This window comes from Oncorhynchus masou, unplaced genomic scaffold (assembly GCF_036934945.1).
Source record: "Oncorhynchus masou masou isolate Uvic2021 unplaced genomic scaffold, UVic_Omas_1.1 unplaced_scaffold_1510, whole genome shotgun sequence".
NCBI lineage: Eukaryota > Metazoa > Chordata > Actinopteri > Salmoniformes > Salmonidae > Oncorhynchus > Oncorhynchus masou.
The window spans coordinates 1-22,500 of NW_027005119.1; the positions used below are offsets into that span (position 1 = coordinate 1).

A 22,500-nucleotide genomic window follows, 5' to 3' on the forward strand; every position below is an offset into this window, starting at 1 on the left:
AGAGAAGGTCAGAACCTGTCCTGGACCGGTCGGTGGAGTCACCATCAGCTCTATAGAGAAGGTCAGAACCTGTCCTGGACCGGTCTGGTGGAGTCACCATCAGCTCTATAGAGAAGGTCAGAACCTGTCCTGGACCGGTCTGGTGGAGTCACCATCAGCTCTATAGAGAAGGTCAGAACCTGTCCTGGACCGGTCTGGTGGAGTCACCATCAGCTCAGTCTCTGGACCGGTCTGGTGGAGTCACCATCAGCTCTATAGAAGGTCAGAACCTGTCCTGGACCGGTCTGGTGGAGTCACCATCAGCTCTATAGAGAAGGTCAGAACCTGTCCTGGACCGGTCTGGTGGAGTCACCATCAGCTCTATAGAGAAGGTCAGAACCTGTCCTGGACCGGTCTGGTGGAGTCACCATCAGCTCTATAGAGAAGGTCAGAACCTGTCCTGGACCGGTCTGGTGGAGTCACCATCAGCTCTATAGAGAAGGTCAGAACCTGTCCTGGACCGGTCTGGTGGAGTCACCATCAGCTCTATAGAGAAGGTCAGAACCTGTCCTGGACCGGTCTGGTGGAGTCACCATCAGCTCTATAGAGAAGGTCAGAACCTGTCCTGGACCGGTCTGGTGGAGTCACCATCAGCTCTATAGAGAAGGTCAGAACCTGTCCTGGACCGGTCTGGTGGAGTCACCATCAGCTCTATAGAGAAGGTCAGAACCTGTCCTGGACCGGTCTGGTGGAGTCACCATCAGCTCTATAGAGAAGGTCAGAACCTGTCCTGGACCGGTCTGGTGGAGTCACCATCAGCTCTATAGAGAAGGTCAGAACCTGTCCTGGACCTGTCTGGTGGAGTCACCATCAGCTCTAAAGAAGGTCAGAACCTGTCTTGGACCGGTCTGGTGGAGTCACCATCAGCTCTATAGAGAAGGTCAGAACCTGTCCTGGACCAGTCTGGTGGAGTCACCATCAGCTCTATAAAGGTCAGAACCTGTCCTGGACCTGTCTGGTGGAGTCACCATCAGCTCTATAGACAGGTCAGAACCTGTCCTGGACCGGTCTGGTGGAGTCACCATCAGCTCTATAGAGAAGGTCAGAACCTGTCCTGGACCGGTCTGGTGGAGTCACCATCAGCTCTATAGAGAAGGTCAGAACCTGTCCTGGACCGGTCTGGTGGAGTCACCATCAGCTCTATAGAGAAGGTCAGAACCTGTCCTGGACCGGTCTGGTGGAGTCACCATCAGCTCTATAGAGAAGGTCAGAACCTGTCCTGGACCGGTCTGGTGGAGTCACCATCAGCTCTATAGAGAAGGTCAGAACCTGTCCTGGACCGGTCTGGTGGAGTCACCATCAGCTCTATAGAGAAGGTCAGAACCTGTCCTGGACCGGTCTGGTGGAGTCACCATCAGCTCTATAGAGAAGGTCAGAACCTGTCCTGGACCGGTCTGGTGGAGTCACCATCAGCTCTATAGAGAAGGTCAGAACCTGTCCTGGACCGGTCTGGTGGAGTCACCATCAGCTCTATAGAGAAGGTCAGAACCTGTCCTGGACCGGTCTGGTGGAGTCACCATCAGCTCTATAGAGAAGGTCAGAACCTGAACCCCTGGACCGGTCTGGTGGAGTCACCATCAGCTCTATAGAGAAGGTCAGAACCTGTCCTGGACCGGTCTGGTGGAGTCACCATCAGCTCTATAGAGAAGGTCAGAACCTGCCCTGGACCGGTCTGGTGGAGTCACCATCAGCTCTATAGAGAAGGTCAGAACTGGACCGGTCTGGTGGAGTCACCATCAGCTCTATAGAGAAGGTCAGAACCTGCCCTGGACCGGTCTGGTGGAGTCACCATCAGCTCTATAGAGAAGGTCAGAACCTGCCCTGGACCGGTCTGGTGGAGTCACCATCAGCTCTATAGAGAAGGTCAGAACCTGCCCTGGACCGGTCTGGTGGAGTCACCATCAGCTCTATAGAGAAGGTCAGAACCTGCCCTGGACCGGTCTGGTGGAGTCACCATCAGCTCTATAGAGAAGGTCAGAACCTGCCCTGGACCGGTCTGGTGGAGTCACCATCAGCTCTATAGAGAAGGTCAGAACCTGCCCTGGACCGGTCTGGTGGAGTCACCATCAGCTCTATAGAGAAGGTCAGAACCTGCCCTGGACCGGTCTGGTGGAGTCACCATCAGCTCTATAGAGAAGGTCAGAACCTGTCCTGGACCGGTCTGGTGGAGTCACCATCAGCTCTATAGAGAAGGTCAGAACCTGCCCTGGACCGGTCTGGTGGAGTCACCATCAGCTCTATAGAGAAGGTCAGAACCTGCCCTGGACCGGTCTGGTGGAGTCACCATCAGCTCTATAGAGAAGGTCAGAACCTGCCCTGGACCGGTCTGGTGGAGTCACCATCAGCTCTATAGAGAAGGTCAGAACCTGTCCTGGACCGGTCTGGTGGAGTCACCATCAGCTCTATAGAGAAGGTCAGAACCTGTCCTGGACCGGTCTGGTGGAGTCACCATCAGCTCTATAGAGAAGGTCAGAACCTGTCCTGGACCGGTCTGGTGGAGTCACCATCAGCTCTATAGAGAAGGTCAGAACCTGCCCTGGACCGGTCTGGTGGAGTCACCATCAGCTCTATAGAGAAGGTCAGAACCTGTCCTGGACCGGTCTGGTGGAGTCACCATCAGCTCTATAGAGAAGGTCAGAACCTGTCCTGGACCGGTCTGGTGGAGTCACCATCAGCTCTATAGAGAAGGTCAGAACCTGTCCTGGACCGGTCTGGTGGAGTCACCATCAGCTCTATAGAGAAGGTCAGAACCTGTCCTGGACCGGTCTGGTGGAGTCACCATCAGCTCTATAGAGAAGGTCAGAACCTGTCCTGGACCGGTCTGGTGGAGTCACCATCAGCTCTATAGAGAAGGTCAGAACCTGTCCTGGACCGGTCTGGTGGAGTCACCATCAGAAGCGGTCTGGATCACCATCAGCTCTATAGAGAAGGTCAGAACCTGTCCTGGACCGGTCTGGTGGAGTCACCATCAGCTCTATAGAGAAGGTCAGAACCTGTCCTGGACCGGTCTGGTGGAGTCACCATCAGCTCTATAGAGAAGGTCAGAACCTGTCCTGGACCGGTCTGGTGGAGTCACCATCAGCTCTATAGAGCAGGTCAGAACCTGTCCTGGACCGGTCTGGTGGAGTCACCATCAGCTCTATAGAGAAGGTCAGAACCTGTCCTGGACCGGTCTGGTGGAGTCACCATCAGCTCTATAGAGAAGGTCAGAACCTGTCCTGGACCGGTCTGGTGGAGTCACCATCAGCTCTATAGAGAAGGTCAGAACCTGTCCTGGACCGGTCTGGTGGAGTCACCATCAGCTCTATAGAGAAGGTCAGAACCTGTCCTGGACCGGTCTGGTGGAGTCACCATCAGCTCTATAGAGAAGGTCAGAACCTGTCCTGGACCGGTCTGGTGGAGTCACCATCAGCTCTATAGAGAAGGTCAGAACCTGTCCTGGACCGGTCTGGTGGAGTCACCATCAGCTCTATAGAGAAGGTCAGAACCTGTCCTGGACCGGTCTGGTGGAGTCACCATCAGCTCTATAGAGAAGGTCAGAACCTGTCCTGGACCGGTCTGGTGGAGTCACCATCAGACCTCTGGTGGAGTCACCATCAGCTCTATAGAAGGTCAGAACCTGTCCTGGACCGGTCTGGTGGAGTCACCATCAGCTCTATAGAGAAGGTCAGAACCTGTCCTGGACCGGTCTGGTGGAGTCACCATCAGCTCTATAGAGAAGGTCAGAACCTGTCCTGGACCGGTCTGGTGGAGTCACCATCAGCTCTATAGAGAAGGTCAGAACCTGTCCTGGACCGGTCTGGTGGAGTCACCATCAGCTCTATAGAGAAGGTCAGAACCTGTCCTGGACCGGTCTGGTGGAGTCACCATCAGCTCTATAGAGAAGGTCAGAACCTGTCCTGGACCGGTCTGGTGGAGTCACCATCAGCTCTATAGAGAAGGTCAGAACCTGTCCTGGACTGGTGGAGTCACCTGGCTCTATGGAGTCACCTGTCTGGAGCTCTATAGAGAAGGTCAGAACCTGTCCTGGACCGGTCTGGTGGAGTCACCGTCAGCTCTATAGAGAAGGTCAGAACCTGTCCTGGACCGGTCTGGTGGAGTCACCGTCAGCTCTATAGAGAAGGTCAGAACCTGTCCTGGACCGGTCTGGTGGAGTCACCGTCAGCTCTATAGAGAAGGTCAGAACCTGTCCTGGACCGGTCTGGTGGAGTCACCGTCAGCTCTATAGAGAAGGTCAGAACCTGTCCTGGACCGGTCTGGTGGAGTCACCATCAGCTCTATAGAGAAGGTCAGAACCTGTCCTGGACCGGTCTGGTGGAGTCACCATCAGCTCTATAGAGAAGGTCAGAACCTGCCCTGGACCGGTCTGGTGGAGTCACCATCAGCTCTATAGAGAAGGTCAGAACCTGCCCTGGACCGGTCTGGTGGAGTCACCATCAGCTCTATAGAGAAGGTCAGAACCTGCCCTGGACCGGTCTGGTGGAGTCACCATCAGCTCTATAGAGAAGGTCAGAACCTGCCCTGGACCGGTCTGGTGGAGTCACCATCAGCTCTATAGAGAAGGTCAGAACCTGCCCTGGACCGGTCTGGTGGAGTCACCATCAGCTCTATAGAGAAGGTCAGAACCTGCCCTGGACCGGTCTGGTGGAGTCACCATCAGCTCTATAGAGAAGGTCAGAACCTGCCCTGGACCGGTCTGGTGGAGTCACCATCAGCTCTATAGAGAAGGTCAGAACCTGTCCTGGACCGGTCTGGTGGAGTCACCATCAGCTCTATAGAGAAGGTCAGAACCTGTCCTGGACCGGTCTGGTGGAGTCACCATCAGCTCTATAGAGAAGGTCAGAACCTGTCCTGGACCGGTCTGGTGGAGTCACCATCAGCTCTATAGAGAAGGTCAGAAAACACACACTTGCATGGACACACAGAGAGGGTCAGAACCTGTCTTGGACCGGTCTGGTGGAGTCACCATCAGCTCTATAGAGAAGGTCAGAACCTGTCCTGGACCGGTCTGGTGGAGTCCATGGGTCTTGTGAGGTAGTGCGTATCTAGTTCTGTCCTCAATGTCAGAGGAAAACATAATGCAATGTTTTATGGTCACATGGGTATAGTGAAATGTTTTATTTTACGGGGTCAGCCAGCCATAGTAGTACTGCGCCCATGGAGAAAATTAGGATTAAGTGCCTTGCTCAAGGGCACATGGACCGAGTGGTTGTTAATATTATTATCATTGGCCCTGGGATTTGAACTAGCAACCATTCGGTAACTGGCCCAATATTGAAGACCCTAAAAAAACGGTCAATGGACCAGGTGTCTCTTTTAAACACCATTGCTGCCAGGACCTAAGAATTCCTCCTATAATCTCCTTTTATGACACTGTCCTCATCACCTTTTGTTGTTATTTACACAACAGGGCCCCGTCTCCTCCATTTAGAAGTCTCCTTCCTGTACCTGGTACCACCTCCGCGTAGTAGGAGGCTCCCTCCGGTACCTCCTCCGCGTAGTAGGAGGCTCCCTGCGGTACCTCCTCCGTGTAGTAGGAGGCTCCCTCCGGTACCTCTTCCGTGTAGTAGGAGGCTCCCTCCGGTACCACCTCCGTGTAGTAGGAGGCTCCCTCCGGTACCTCTTCCGTGTAGTAGGAGGCTCCCTCCGGTACCTCCTCCGTGTAGTAGGAGGCTCCCTGCGGTACCACCTCCGTGTAGTAGGAGGCTCCCTCCGGTACCACCTCCGCGTAGTAGGAGGCTCCCTCCGGTACCTCCTCCGCGTAGTAGGAGGCTCCCTCCGGTACCTCCTCCGCGTAGTAGGAGGCTCCCTCCGGTACCTCCTCCCGTAGTAGGAGGCTCCCTCCGGTACCTCCTCCGCGTAGTAGGAGGCTCCCTCCGGTACCTCCTCCGCGTAGTAGGAGGCTCCCTCCGGTACCTCCTCCGTGTAGTAGGAGGCTCCCTCCGGTACCTCCTCCCGCGTAGTAGGAGGCTCCCTCCGGTACCACCTCCGCGTAGTAGGAGGCTCCCTCCGGTACCTCCTCTGCGTAGTAGGAGGCTCCCTCCGGTACCACCTCTGCGTAGTAGGAGGCTCCCTCCGGTACCTCCTCCGCGTAGTAGGAGGCTCCCTCCGGTACCTCCTCCGTGTAGTAGGAGGCTCCCTCCGGTACCTCCTCCGCGTAGTAGGAGGCTCCCTCCGGTACCTCCTCCGCGTAGTAGGAGGCTCCCTCCGGTACCACCTCCGCGTAGTAGGAGGCTCCCTCCGGTACCTCCTCCGCGTAGTAGGAGGCTCCCTCCGGTACCACCTCCGCGTAGTAGGAGGCTCCCTCCGGTACCACCTCCGCGTAGTAGGAGGCTCCCTCCGGTACCACCTCCGCGTAGTAGGAGGCTCCCTCCGGTACCACCTCCGCGTAGTAGGAGGCTCCCTGCGGTACCACCTCCGCGTAGTAGGAGGCTCCCTGCGGTACCACCTCCGCGTAGTAGGAGGCTCCCTCCGGTACCACCTCCGCGTAGTAGGAGGCTCCCTCCGGTACCACCTCTAACCAATATTATCGTCCTCAGTCTGACCCTCCCCCCATCCATCCACTCACACATGTTCTCTTGTCAAATAATTGATCTTGACAAATCTTACAAGTGTTTCTCTCTTTACCTCTCTCCCCTTCACTAACCCATCTCTCTCTCTCTCCTTTTCTCCCCCCAGAAGCTGCTTCAGTACCGTCCGTTCCCCAAGGTGATGAGGTGTATGACCAACACCCCCGTCGTGGTGAGAGAGGGAGCTACAGTCTACGCTACAGGAACACATGCTGAGGTACACACACACACATTCACTAGCCACATGCTGAGGTACACACACACACATTCACTAGCCACATTCTGAGGTACACTCACACACATTCACTAGGCACATTCTGAGGTACACACACATTTATTAGGCACCAAACAGAAGAAAACTGGGTGAACCCGTTTCTGTTGCAAAAAAGTTTTTCTACAGTGAAATAAAATCTCCGTCTCTTTTATCTTAATACCGTTCTCTCTCTCCCCATCTCTCTCTCTCTCTCCCCCCCACCTGTGTGGCAGGTGGAGGATGGTAAGTTGTTGGAACAGCTGATGGCCAGTGTTGGGTTCTGTACAGAGGTGGAGGAGGACCTTATCGATGCCGTCACTGGCCTCAGTGGCAGCGGCCCCGCCTACGTGAGTCACTGACCTATCATAGAGGGGTAGAGGGGCCTGGCCATGCCTACGTGAGTCACTGACCTATCATAGAGGGGTAGAGGGGCCTGGCCATGCCTACGTGAGTCACTGACCTATCATAGAGGGGTAGAGGGGCCTGGCCATGCCTACGTGAGTCACTGACCTATCATAGAGGGGCCTGGCCATGCCTACGTGAGTCACTGACCTATCATAGAGGGGCCTGGCCATGCCTACTTGAGTCACTGGCCTATCATAGAGGGGCCTGGCCATGTCTACGTGAGTCACTGACCTATCATAGAGGGGTAGAGGGGCCTGGCCATGCCTACGTGAGTCACTGACCTATCATAGAGGGGTAGAGGGGCCTGGCCATGCCTACGTGAGTCACTGATCTATCATAGAGGGGCCTGGCCATGCCTACGTGAGTCACTGACCTATCGTAGAGGGGCCTGGCCATGCCTACGTGAGTCACTGACCCATCATAGAGGGGTAGAGGGGCCTGGCCATGCCTACGTGAGTCACTGACCTATCATATAGGGGTATTGGGGCCTGGCCCCGCCTACGTGAGTCACTGACCTATCATAGAGGGGCCTGGCCCCGCCTACGTGAGTCACTGACCTATCATAGAGGGGTAGAGGGGCCTGGCCCTGCCTACGTGAGTCACTGACCTATCATAGAGGGGTAGAGGGGCCTGGCCATTCCTACGTGAGTCACTGACCTATCATAGAGGGGCCTGGCCACGCCTACGTGAGTCACTGACCTATCATAGAGGGGTAGAGGGGCCTGGCCATGCCTACGTGAGTCACTGACCTATCATAGAGGGGCCTGGCCACGCCTACGTGAGTCACTGACCTATCATAGAGGGGTAGAGGGGCCTGGCCCCGCCTACGTGAGTCACTGACCTATCATAGAGGGGCCTTGCCACGCCTACGTGAGTCACTGACCTATCATAGAGGGGTAGAGGGGCCTGGCCATGCCTACGTGAGTCACTGACCTATCATAGAGGGGTAGAGGGGCCTGGCCATGCCTACGTGAGTCACTGACCTATCATAGAGGGGCCTGGCCATGCCTACGTGAGTCACTGGCCTATCATAGAGGGGCCTGGCCATGCCTACGTGAGTCACTGACCTATCATAGAGGGGTAGAGGGGCCTGGCCATGCCTACGTGAGTCACTGACCTATCATAGAGGGGTAGAGGGGCCTGGCCCCGCCTACGTGAGTCACCGACCTATCATAGCGGGGTAGAGGGGCCTGGCCATGCCTACGTGAGTCACTGACCAATCATAGTGGGGTGGGGGGGCCTGGCCATGCCTACGTGAGTCACTGTTGACCTTCCTCTATACACATTACACACTGCTAAGCACCCACTCACGATGTATTTACCTCAGTGAGTGATTTCTGGCCTAAATAAAGAAGTGGTTGTGTGTGTGATGACAGGCGTTCACAGCTCTGGATGCCCTAGCCGATGGAGGGGTGAAGATGGGTCTACCCAGGAGACTAGCGGTCAGACTGGGAGCTCAGGCACTACTGGTCAGTAACATCATAGTATCACACTGTCACATATCATTACAGCTCAGGTCTAACTGGTAAGTACTGTACTAAGAGCAACCCATCGTTACACCAGACAGACCAGAGCCCAAACAGCTACCCATCGTTACACCAGACAGACCAGAGCCCAAACAGCTACCCATCGTTACACCAGACAGACCAGAGCCCAAACAGCTACCCATCGTTACACCAGACAGACCAGAGCCCAAACAGCTACCTATTGTTACACCAGACAATCAGAGTAACAGTAGTAGAATGGAGGACGTTTTTCTGAATTCAACATGACATTTTTTAGCGTTGGAAGTTCACTTTGTTGCCTGTATAGAACACATGTACAACATTGTCACACTGCATTGTTCTTAGCCCCAGGCTAGACTGGTCCTGGGGTAGTTTAATTAACCTGTGTTCACACAAGCATTTGCTAACTCTGGACTAAGCTGCGGAGTCACTTGTATTCCTTAGGCCTGAGCTAACGGACAAACACAACATGCAACCAACACATCTGACACGCGACCAATGTTATGAGCAATACGACATTATTAACACATTATTTCACATTGCTTCTAGACTAGCATTTGATTTCCAACAGTACTAGTTTGTTTAAACCTTGCTGTCTGCCTGACCTTAAATCATTTTTCACTTATGAAATTTGATCTCACCCCTGTAAAGACGATGCTGTGCGCGAACGAGACGGCAACTTTTCTGATCCCGGCGAAATCATGCAACCATAATAATATTATCATGGATATATCCAATTACAGTAAATGTCAATATTAAATCTATGAAATAAACGAAAATGGAGAGTTTGCTGCCCTTCCAGCTGTAGAGTTTTTAGCTTTAGTTGGCTGAGTAAGAAGACGTTAGCCAGCCTGCTACATAGCAACCATTTCTGTTAGGCATAGCAACCAATGTTTTTACCCGGATGAAAGTGTTTCGTCCTCAGACGGAATAGTTCTCAAAGTAACGTGCAGAACGCATCACAAGCATATGTACATTAAGGGATTGTGATTGGACAGTGACCATTCTAGACGATGTTCTTGACCCGGATTCACACTCACTGGCAATTTATGCACGGTGTTTCTGGGGCTAGTGTGCACTGTGTTTCTGGGGCTAGTGTGCACTGTGTTTCTGGGGCTAGTGTGCGCGGTGTTTCTGGGGCTAGTGTGCGCGGTGTTTCTGGGGCTAGTGTGCGCGGTGTTTCTGGGGCTAGTGTGCGCGGTGTTTCTGGGGCTAGTGTGCGCGGTGTTTCTGGGGCTAGTGTGGGCGGTGTTTCTGGGGCTAGTGTGCGCGGTGTTTCTGGGGCTAGTGTGCGCGGTGTTTCTGGGGCTAGTGTGCGCTGTGTTTCTGGGGCTAGTGTGTGCTGTGTGAGCTAACGCTACTCTGGAGCAGGGCAGCTAGCTTGTGCTAAGGTGGATGCTATCCCACTTTACAATGTGTGAACACTCGCTTAGTCCCGGGCTAACCCCAGACTGTAAATAATGATGACCTTTGAACTGTTTTTGCTTACTACCCCACCCCACCACCCCAGCTCCCATTTTAATTCTAAAATCTAATCTCCCTCCCTCTGTCTGTCTCTCCTCCATCACCCACAGGGAGCAGCTAAGATGTTGTTGGACTCTGAGCTGCACCCTGGCCAGCTGAAGGACAACGTGTGTTCCCCTGGGGGAGCCACCATCCACGCCCTGCACGTGATGGAGAGTGGCGGATTCCGCAGTCTGCTCATCAACGCCGTGGAGGCTTCTTGTATCAGGACACGGTGAGGGACACACACACACACACACACACACACACACACACCTGAAACCAGACACACACAGACATGCTGACTTACCTCTTCCCCTCCTCCTCAGGGAGCTGCAGTTCCTAGCGGACCAGGAGCGCATCTCCCCGGCAGCCATTAAGAAGACCACCCTGGACAAGGTCATGCAGCAGCCTGGGGTCAGCCAGGGGTCAGGGGTCAACGGCAAGCCAGGACTCAGCCTCAGGAGAAACCCTCCAGGACCTGTCAAGAAGAACAACTGAGATGGAGACACACACACACAACACCTATAACGCCAGGACTCAGCCTCAGGAGAAACCCCCCCAGGACCTGTCAAGAAGAACAGCGATGGAGACACACACACAACACCTATAACGCCAGGACTCAGCCTCAGGAGAAACCCCCCCAGGACCTGTCAAGAAGAACAGCGATGGAGACACACACACACAACACCTATAACGCCAGGACTCAGCCTCAGGAGAAACCCCCCCAGGACCTGTCAAGAAGAACAGCGATGGATGGACACACACACACACTCTCTCTCACAACATTTGTAAATGCAGCTTGCACAGGCCCATAGCCTTGTCTGACAGGGAGTCCGTGTACACACACGTGAACAGAAATGCATGTACAACATGCCGCCTGTCTACCTTGTCTTCAGTCTGTCTGAGGATGTGTGTCTCCGTGGTGATAACGAACCAATGGGCCCAAACATCAGTGAATATTTCAGATAGAAATGCAATGCATAGAGCTGACATGATTCCTTATTCTGCATGACAGAGGAATGCATAGAATCTGCTCTTTGCAATTCATTTCTTTCTGAGCGTTTTCTTTTTAATGTTGCCCCCTGCAGCCGAAGCAGACAACAGATGGCTTCGGTGATGGCTTTTTTTGCCTGATGACTCAAACTGAATTCTTCCCACTGCTCTGTTCACTGCTCTGTTCACTGCTCTGTTCACTGCTCTGTTCACTGCTCTGTTCACTGCTCTGTTCACTGCACACGTCAAAGTTGTTTGTGGTGATGTCATAATGAGGGATGTTGTACAAAAGTGATCAGCGATTGGATCACCTCGAACCAATCAGAGCATCAAAGCCAATGACACATTTTTTTTTAAACGCCTCTTTACTCACGTGTGCTTTGGCTCTGGCCCAACCCATTGGTTTCTGGGACCAATCGGAACCTTTTGTTTTTGTGTTCAGGAAAACCGTCAAGGGCGGGATACTCTGATCCAGACTCATTGCGGAGAATTAATGCTAGTGGCCTAGTGTTTTCACGGGAGCAAGGAGTTTGGGTACCTAGGCAAGCCATTTCTAAGGGAGTGTCCCAAATTGCACCCTATTCTCCCCCTCCCCAATAGGGGTCAAAGGTAGTGCACTATAAAGGAAATAGGCTGCCATTTGGGATTTACACCAAGTGTACTATACAGACAGTTACAATGTATTTTATATGAAGCCAGATCACACCATGAAAACCCTTATTTTGCTTGTTGTGATTTTCTTTTCATTATTCTTGGCCTACAGTGTTATTTTATGGACTGACTGAAGAACATTTGTTTTGAGTTTTGTTTTTTAAATATTCTATTGTCCGTATGTTGCGGTCACCATCAGGACAAAAAAATGAACACTAGCCACCAGACAAGTGAACACTAGCCACCAGACAAGTGAACACTAGCCACCAGACAAGTGAACACTAGCCACCAGACAAGTGAACACTAGCCACCAGACAAGTGAACACGAGCCACCAGACAAGTGAACACGAGCCACCAGACAAGTGAACACGAGCCACCAGACAAGTGAACACGAGCCACCAGACAAGTGAACACGAGCCACCAGACAAGTGAACACGAGCCACTAGTAATCTGCATAGATTACCAGAACTAACCCAGACCTGGAGAGGTGTTCAACATCAGTAACCACAGCAACGTGATGTAACATTCTGATCATCTGCAGACATGTTCTATCTGTTAAGTGAGGAAGACTCAACCTTCAGTGAAGAAGATGCTACCATGTTATTATCTGTCTCTCTAAAAGGGAACGTGGTATTTAACCTTCCAGTGCTGGTATATTTACTTTATATCTGTCGTCATTCACTTTAACATGGAACTATTCATTTGTATGTTTTGACACTGATTAGGAAAATGTGTATGGTCAATTACCAAAGGCTCTGTCCTATATTGTATATTGAGTTAGCATATGGTAGTGAAAGGAGGCAAGTCGAGGAAGCTACCTACCATAGAGTATTGGGATGCAGCCCAGCTCCAGCTGTTCAGTTGTTTCAACTCCGCATCTGGAGACACAGGGGAAGTCACAGTATGTGGACGTGTGTGTGTGTGTGTCCCTGTTTCCTTGACAAGTACAGTTCTACAGATGTCGTCGCCCGTCATCGTCACGTACTAAACGGGGGACAGACGGGGTAAAGTTTCAACCCCAGTGCCCCCACGGATACAAATAGACATTTGTGAAGAGTGGCTGTATACCAAATGGCACCCTATTCCCTACACATGTATGCATGCTCTAAGGGTCCTGGTCCAGTGTTGTCTACTATACAGGGAATGTGGTGGCATTTGGGAGTCGGGATGCAGACAGTTTTTCCCTCGCTGCCATAGATACGGATTCTGATTGGTTGGCGAGGGAGGAAACGAGTCGCCGGTTTTAGAACCCTGTCGGCAATCTGAAGGAGGTGGGTGACATCTCAGGTCCAGGAGAGGTTCAGGTCAGGGTGGATGTGGCATTCCATTCCCTATATAGTGCAACACTTCTGACTAGGACCCATAGGGCTGTGGTCAAAATTAGTGCCCTAGGAAATGTGGGTGCCAATGAGCATGCACAGACTGGCTCTTGGGGTTACCCAACGGCAACATCTACTTTTTGGTGGCACATTGATATTTAAAGTGTTATGGGGGTGACCCCCAGCCCTCCTGCAATTCAAATCATGGTTCATTTCCTGCCTTTTTTTTCTCTCCCTTTATACTCTAAACTTTAAAGTCAAACTAAAAGAAAGTCATCCAAGTTCATTTACTTCTACAATAACTTTTATATTGCCTTCAACAATATGACAGGACACAGGCCAATTGTTTGTCAACATCTGAAATGTGACTGCAGAAGACCATGTTGTGTGAGAGTTGTCCTCCGCGGCGTATATCCATTGTAAAGTCTGCAGCTTGAATAGACGACGTACTTTACGAGGCACCAGGTGTAGAAGGTAATGACAACAAGCAGGGAAACCGCGGAGACAAGTGGCAGTGGAGATAAATGTTCCCCAATCACAGCGGAACAATACGAACCGCCGCAGCCCACGGGATTACCCAGATTACGGTTAGAAGTGGCCTTTGATTAAAGTGTGTGTGTGTGTAAAATAAATAAAGGCCTTGATTAAAACTGTCTCCCGCGTCCCACTCCACGCTCCCGGCCCCAGAGGCTCTGTCTGCGTCCCTAATTCCACCCTACTCCCTATATAGTTGACTGATTTGGACCAGAGCCCTGGTCAGCGGTAATACACTATGCAGTGAATAGGGTGGTATCTGGGACGCAGCCTCTGTGTGTGGTGGGTTTTCAGGAGGAAGGGTTCGTACTGGAGACACTGAAGTGGTTCACTAATCCCTCTTTTATTCTGAAAGGTTATTCTCCGCTGTGGCTGAGATAAATCCTGCTCCTCAAGAGGCTTCCATTTGACTCTCAGTGACACACACACCTACACACAGTGTCGTCGGGAGAGGAGAGTTCAATAGCGGTTAATCCTCCCCAGTGTGTGTGTGTCATTCCAAAGGCCTTTGAACAGGAGGAATGCACCCGTCTTTTTCACTTGTCCGCGGCCAGGACTCTCCGACCCTGTTCCTGGAGAGATACCCTCCTGGAGGTTCACTCCGACCCTGTTCCTGGAGAGATACCCTCCTGGAGGTTCACTCCGACCCTGTTCCTGGAGAGATACCCTCCTGGAGGTTCACTCCGACCCTGTTCCTGGAGAGATACCCTCCTGGAGGTTCACTCCGACCCTGTTCCTGGAGAGATACCCTCCTGGAGGTTCACTCCGACCCTGTTCCTGGAGAGATACCCTCCTGGAGGTTCACTCCGACCCTGTTCCTGGAGAGATACCCTCCTGGAGGTTCACTCCGACCCTGTTCCTGGAGAGATACCCTCCTGGAGGTTCACTCCGACCCTGTTCCTGGAGAGATACCCTCCTGGAGGTTCACTCCGACCCTGTTCCTGCAGAGATACCCTCCTGGAGGTTCACTCCGACCCTGTTCCTGGAGAGAGACCCTCCTGGAGGTTCACTCCGACCCTGTTCCTGGAGAGAGACCCTCCTGGAGGTTCACTCCGACCCTGTTCCTGGAGAGAGACCCTCCTGGAGGTTCACTCCGACCCTGTTCCTGGAGAGAGACCCTCCTGGAGGTTCACTCCGACCCCTGTTCCTGGAGAGATACCCTCCTGGAGGTTCACTCCGACCCTGTTCCTGGAGAGATACCCTCCTGGAGGTTCACTCCGACCCTGTTCCTGGAGAGAGACCCTCCTGGAGGTTCACTCCGACCCTGTTCCTGGAGAGAGACCCTCCTGGAGGTTCACTCCGACCCCTGTTCCTGGAGAGAGACCCTCCTGGAGGTTCACTCCGACCCCTGTTCCTGGAGAGAGACCCTCCTGGAGGTTCACTCCGACCCCTGTTCCTGGAGAGATACCCTCCTGGAGGTTCACTCCGACCCTGTTCCTGGAGAGAGACCCTCCTGGAGGTTCACTCCGACCCTGTTCCTGGAGAGATACCCTCCTGGAGGTTCACTCCGACCCTGTTCCTGGAGAGATACCCTCCTGGAGGTTCACTCCGACCCCTGTTCCTGGAGAGAGACCTTCCTGGAGGTTCACTCCGACCCTGTTCCTGGAGAGATACCCTCCTGGAGGTTCACTCCGACCCTGTTCCTGGAGAGATACCCTCCTGGAGGTTCACTCCGACCCCTGTTCCTGGAGAGAGACCTTCCTGGAGGTTCACTCCGACCCTGTTCCTGGAGAGATACCCTCCTGGAGGTTCACTCCGACCCTGTTCCTGGAGAGAGACACTCCTGGAGGTTTTCACTCCGACCCTGTTCCTGGAGAGAGGCCCTCCTGGAGGTTTTCACTCCGACCCCAGTTGTAACTAACCTGATGCAGCTGATCAACCTGCTAATTATTAGAATCAGGTGCGCTAGATTACGGTTGGAGCAAAAACATACAGGAGGGTAGCCGTCCAGGAACAGGGTTGGATTGGATTTACAGGATGATACCTCATTCAGACCTATAGCCATACCTCATTCAGGCCTATAGCCATACCTCATTCAGACCTATAGCCAGACCTCATTCAGACCTATAGCCATACCTCATTCAGACCTATAACCATACCTCATTCAGACCTATAGCCATACCTCATTCAGACCTATAACCATACCTCATTCAGACCTATAGCCATACCTCATTCAGACCTATAGCCATACCTCATTCAGACCTATAGCCATACCTCATTCAGACCTATAGCCAGACCTCATTCAGACCTATAGCCAGACCTCATTCAGACCTATAGCCATATCTCATTCAGACCTATAGCCAGACCTCATTCAGACCTATAGCCATACCTCATTCAGACCTATAGCCATACCTCATTCAGACCTATAGCCATAGCTCATAAAATTGTTTATCCATCAAGACAGACCAGACAGGCTCACCTCTGACGTGTGTGTGTGTGTGTGTGTGAGAGAGAGAGAGAGAGAGAGAGAACCTTTGATCTCAGAGATGATATTGTATCTCTAGATGCAGCTGATGGAACAGGAGAGTGAAAGAGAGCGGGAGAACAGGAGGATGTGAGTCAGCACTCTGGGCTTCTCTTTGTGGTTCAGACATTGTCTGTGTTCCAAATGGAATCCTATTCCCTATATAGTGCACTACTTGACCAGGGACCATAGGGTTGTAGCTAAAAGTAGTGCACTATAAATGGAATAGGGTGCCATTTTGGAGTCTTTCAACTGGACCTAAACGAGACAGAACTATAGTTTATGTACAGATCTAGACAGATCTATAGTTTATGTACAGATCTAGACAGATCTATAGTTTATGTACAGATCTAGACAGATCTATAGTTTATGTACAGATCTATAGTTTATGTACAGATCTAGACATATCTATAGTTTATGTACAGATCTAGACAGATCTATAGTTTATGTACAGATCTAGCTATTATGGGTAGTCATCTAAAGTGGCATCATCTCTCCTTCTCTCTCTCTCTCTCTCTCCTCTCCTCTCCTCTCCTCTCTCTCTCTCTCCTCTCCCCCTCTCCTCTCTCCCCTCCCCCTCTCCTCTCTCCCCCTTTCATCTCTCTCCTCTCTCTCTCTCCTCTCCTCTCCTCTCTCTCCTCTATCTCTCTCGCTCCTCTCCCCCTCTCCTCCCTCTCCTCTCTCTCCCTCTCCTTCTCTCTCCCTCTCCTCTCTCCCTCTTCCTCTCTCTCTCTCCCTCTCCTCTCCCCCTTTCATCTCTCTCTCCTCTCCCCTCTCCTTCTCTCTCCCTCTCCTCTTCCCCTCTCCTCTCCCTCCTCTCCTACTCTCCTCCTCCCCCTCTCCTTCTCTCTCCCTCTCCTCTCCCTCTCCTTCCCTCTCCTCTCTCCCTCCTCTCCTACTCCCCTCTCCCCCTCTCCTTCCCTCTCCTCTCTCCTCCTCCCCCTCTTGTCTCCTCTTTTCTCGACAAGTTTTGTTCTGTACACTGCAGATGAAAGACGACAAGGAGAGAAAGATACAGTAGTTTAGACCAGGGGTGTCAAGCTCATTCCATGGAGGGCCTAGTGTGCAGTGGGTTTTCAGGGGGAAGGATTCTCACACCTCTGTGAGAATGCTGTTCATTGACTACAGCTTAGCGTTCAACACCATAGTGCCCCCAAAGCTCAAGGACCCTGGGAGAAACACCTCCCTCTGGAACTGCAGGGCCTAATGTCTGCAGGTTTTGTTTTGTCCTTTCAGTCAAGACCTGGACAACCAGGTGAGGGGAGTTCTTTACTAATTACTGACCTTAATTCATCAAACAAGTACAAGGGAGGTGTGAAAATTGCAGGCCCTCTGTGGAACGTACTGTAGAACGGCATCTACTTGTAGCCGACTGTGAAGTTTGTTCTCTGTACATAGAGGGTGTATCTCAATAATCTAAAGTACAGAAGGACCATGTCTACAGTCCTTAAAAAAAATGTTTTTACAAGTTGGATAGATCGTAAATAAATGGACAATAATTGTTCAGTTTTGGTGAGTCCACGATCTTTGTCACTGATTCAGTGTGAGAGAGAGTCATTGTGTGTGTGTGTGTGTGTGTCAGCTTACTCGAGCCTAGCACTCCTTATATTCTTTTAAAAACACCGAAATATAACGTTATTCAGTAGTGGTGCGAGAGTGTGTTGCCACTCAACCGAAGCTCGTGTTTTGCTGAGTGGGCACGCGCTCTGCTCTACTCTTCCCTACGTCGCGTCCGCCCGGGTGTGTGTGCTGCTGACTGCGGGCGCAGCGACATCATGCCGTTGGAGCGCTAGACACGCCGTTTTAAAGGGCTAGCCTCACTGTGCTGTGCCGTTCTCTCTCTCTCCCTCCCTGCCTGCTGTGTGCTGCTGATTCATCACGATTAGGTGGTTAGCCAGCCTGCCTGCCAGCCATAGGCTACATGCACAAGCCATGCCAACCAGACTGAGTGGGGGCTTTCATAGCTAAAGTAGACAAAGAAAGGGCTTGCTTGTCAAACGTAGGCTAGGCTATAGCATCGCACTACAGTGCAGAGAGAACAACATGTGTGACGGTTGGGAATATTTTTGATAACTTCATTGCGAGATAGATTGATCATATCGAGAGTTACGGGGGGACTGGGAATCCCCCCCTGGTTTTCAGAAATCAGACATCGTTAATCGGTTTACATAGAGTAGCCTAGCTAGATAAGGAAGAGGAAGATATATCGTGTATTCGGGATGTGTAGCCGAGTTGGAACTGTCTAGAAAACGTGATTATTGGTTAGGTGGTTGGAGATATTCACAGCAGAAGAACTGTCCGAGTATTCGAGTGCTGAAACGGAAGCAAGCGGAGCGGAAAACGGGCCGCACTGGATAGGGACGCAACAACCGCGCGCGCGGTCAGCGTGTGTCTGTCTGTTGCTATTTCAGAGGTAAGATTCATAACAGCTGTTATCAGGGAGTTGTTAACGTTGCATAATGATGATAGTGTAAACTCGACGCCACTTTCTAGTTATCTTGATGTCTTTAATTGTATGTGCCTTAGTTTAATATTGCCAAGAAGGCATGTGCGTGTCAAAAGTGAAAGAGACAAACGCATCGCAAATTTTATGACATTTGTTTTTTTTGTGTCAAGGGAGCGGAAAACGGGCCGTTTTACATTTTAAAACGTCTAGCCTCCACCTCTCCTTTTATTTGTGTCAAATCATTTCCCCGTATTTCGGGAACTATTATTTCAAAACGTTTTTTTTTCGGTTTATTTCGCGCGACAGCCACAGACAGTCCATGGTAGTAACAGCAATAGCGGAAGACATGCTTGCTGATTCATCACAACGTTGTGTTTCTCGCTCGACGGTTGCGCGAGCTGAGTACAGGCACGGAGCGAGGGAGCCATGGCAACATGGCACCGGCGGGCTGACAAAGGTAGGAGCGGGAGGAGGGGGGAGGAACGGTTCGTGCCTGTTGCGCCTAAATATTGCTACCCCATTGCAGTGGTGGGAAAATACAGTAGCCTACACGGTTCAAAATCATATATATTTATCTTTTATAATAAGCGACTGTTGATTCATATAAATCTGGCTTCATTATGCATGTGTTATATGGGGCTTGTTTACACGATTGGTCGAAATTCAGCTAAAGGTGAACTGAACATCGGCGGTCAATTCAGATTGCTGAACAAGCTTTACCTATAGAAATCCATAGCTTAAAGTAAGCAAGCACCATGTAATGATGATGATAATAAAATAGTTTTGTTTGTGTTTGAGAAACAAACGCCCCCACTCCAAGGTTGACGCTTCTTAGCAAACACACACATACACGCACGGTGCCATATCATCTTAATCAGTGCTAGCCATTGCATTTCTCATCCCTCTGGTGTTGTTCACAAGTAATTTAACGCTGACCGATGCCTATGTTAGCAACTTTTCACACACACACACAACTTTGCTGATTGTGTCGGAGCAGGGAGAATGGAGTGAGAGATGGAGAAATAGAATGAGAGATAGAGGGAGAACAAGGAGTGTTTTGTCTTCAAGGCATTCCAGAGAAAATGCTGAGAGGAAGAAAACTCTCACTTGACAGATGGTGTTTTCACTTGTTACTTACCACTGCGCCTTCAGCTGTGTGAATCTGTGTGTGTGTGTGTGGTGCACATCTGCGAGACACTGAGACATGCAGCGTAGCCGCCCCTGGGTGTGTGCTGCTGTAACAGCAGGCGGAAACACAATTCAAAGAAACTAAGTGGGTGCGTGGTGTGGGGTGGGTGTGTTGGTGGGTGGTGTGGGGTGGGTGGGTGGTTTGGGTGTGGGGTGGGTGTGTTGGTGGGTGGTGTGGGGTGGGTGTGTTGGTATGTGGGGTGGGTGTGTGGGGTGGTGGATGGTGTGATGTGTGTGTGGGGTGGGTGGGTGGTGTGGGTGGGGTGGGTGTGTTGGTGTGTGGTGTGAGGTGGGGTGGGTGGTGTGGGGTGGTGTGTGGGGTGGGTGGTGTGGGGGGTGGTGTGTGGGGTGGGTGGTGTGGGGTGGTGTGTGGGGTGGGTGGTGTGGGGTGGGGTGGGTGGTGTGTTGTGGGGTGGTGGGTGGTGTGGGTGGTGTGGTGTGGGTGGGTGGTGTATACACACACATCAGGGTAATGAAAGAGAGGAGAGAGAGAGATGAGCGTGAAAGAGAGGAGAGAGAGGGAGGAAGATGAAGAAAGACGAGAGGGATGAAGAGCGTGAAAGAGGAGAGAAAGGAGGGAGATGAAGAAAGAAGAGAGAGGGATGAAGAGCGTGAACAAGAGGAGAGAGAGATTAGAAGCAGCATCAGATCAATAGAGGAGAGTTTTTCCTTCAGTAATAATGATGAAATATGGCGTAAGCAGGAACTACCATACTACTGCGCGGGAATGTGTTTGTGTGCGTGTGAGAGAGATGGTAGGGTCTGTTTACATTGGGACTTTTGTAGATTTCACAACATCCTTTCACAAATAGGAGTTATGTAAATACTGATTAGGACAATTGGCAGATGAAGTTATGCCTATCCACTTAGATATCCACTATGGTAGATACAGTATCTACTATATCCACTATGTTAGATACAGTATCTACTATATCCACTGTGTTAGATATCCACTATGTTAGATACAGTATCTACTTTATCCACTATGTTAGATATCCACTATGTTAGATACAGTATCTACTATATCCACTATGTTAGATACAGTATCTGCTATATCCACTATGTTAGATATCCACTATGGTAGATACAGTATCTACTATATCCACTATGTTAGATATCCACTATGTTAGATACAGTATCTACTATATCCACTATGTTAGATATCCACTATGGTAGATACAGTATCTACTATATCCACTATGTTAGATACAGTATCTACTATATCCACTATGATAGATATCCACTATGTTAGATACAGTATCTACTATATCCACTATGTTCGATATCCACTATGTTAGATTCAGTATCTACTATATCCACTATGTTAGATACAGTATCTACTATATCCACTATGGTAGATATCCACCATGTTAGATACAGTATCTACTATATCCACTATGTTAGATATCCACTATGTTAGATATCCACTATGTTAGATACAGTATCTACTATATCCACTATGGTAGATATCCACTATGTTAGATACAGTATCTACTATATCCACTATGTTAGATATCCACTATGTTAGATTCAGTATCTACTATATCCACTATGTTAGATATCCACCATGTTAGATACAGTATCTACTATATCCACTATGTTAGATACAGTATCTACGATATCCACTATGGTAGATACAGTATCTACTATATCCACTATGTTAGATACAGTAACTACTATATCCACTATGTTAGATATCCACTATGTTAGATATACACTATGTTAGATATCCACTATGTTAGATTCAGTAGCTACTATATCCACTATGTTAGATACAGTATCTACTATATCCACTATGGTAGATATCCACTATGTTAGATACAGTATCTACTATATCCACTATGATAGATATCCACTATGTTAGATACAGTATCTACTATATCCACTATGTTCGATATCCACTATGTTAGATTCAGTATCTACTATATCCACTATGTTAGATACAGTATCCACTTAGATATCCACTATGTTAGATACAGTATCTACTATATCCACTGTGTTAGATATCCACTATGTTAGATACAGTATCTACTATATCCACTATGGTAGATACAGTATCTACTATATCCACTATGTTAGATATCCACTATGGTAGATACAGTATCTACTATATCCACTATGATAGATATCCACTATGTTAGATACAGTATCTACTATATCCACTATGGTAGATACAGTATCTACTATATCCACTATGTTAGATACAGTATCTACTATATCCACTATGTTAGATACAGTATCTACTATATCCACTATGTTAGATACAGTATCTACTATATCCACTATGGTAGATATCCACTATGTTAGATACAGTATCCACTATATCCACTATGTTAGATTCAGTATCTACTATATCCACTATGGTAGATACAGTATCTACTATATCCACTATGGTAGATATCCACTGTGTTAGATATCCACTATGTTAGATACAGTATCTACTATATCCACTATGTTAGATGTCCACTGTGTTATATGTCTACTATGGTAGACATCCATTTCTTATAGTTAAACCTCCTCACAGAAAACAACAGCGATCCGTCTCTGATCAGTATGGTCATAGTGAGTTCTCATATTTGAGAACTTCTCCCCTCCTCTGGGGGCTGGTACTGAATAACGTTATATTGG

The 22,500-nt window shown here is 50.2% G+C and overlaps 2 protein-coding genes across 3 annotated transcripts in view; both read left to right on the top strand.

Annotated features, from left to right (window-relative positions):
- Positions 1 to 6,717: 6,717 nt before the first annotated feature.
- Positions 6,718 to 13,890, top strand: LOC135531087 (pyrroline-5-carboxylate reductase 1, mitochondrial-like; the record flags this gene model as incomplete). The annotated part of the gene is given in 5 exon segments (XM_064959209.1): positions 6,718 to 6,825; positions 7,095 to 7,208; positions 8,643 to 8,735; positions 10,346 to 10,509; positions 10,604 to 13,890. Coding segments are annotated over 5 exon segments (618 nt in total). The 3' UTR covers positions 10,776 to 13,890.
- Positions 13,891 to 18,036: 4,146 nt separating this feature from the next.
- LOC135531090 (transcription factor MafG-like) overlaps positions 18,037 to 22,500 on the top strand; it is a 28,843-nt gene continuing 24,379 nt past the window's right edge. For both annotated transcript variants that reach the window (XM_064959210.1, XM_064959211.1), the window contains exon 1: positions 18,037 to 18,651. The gene's annotated coding sequence lies outside the window, so the exon portion shown is untranslated. The remainder of the gene's footprint in view (positions 18,652 to 22,500) is intronic.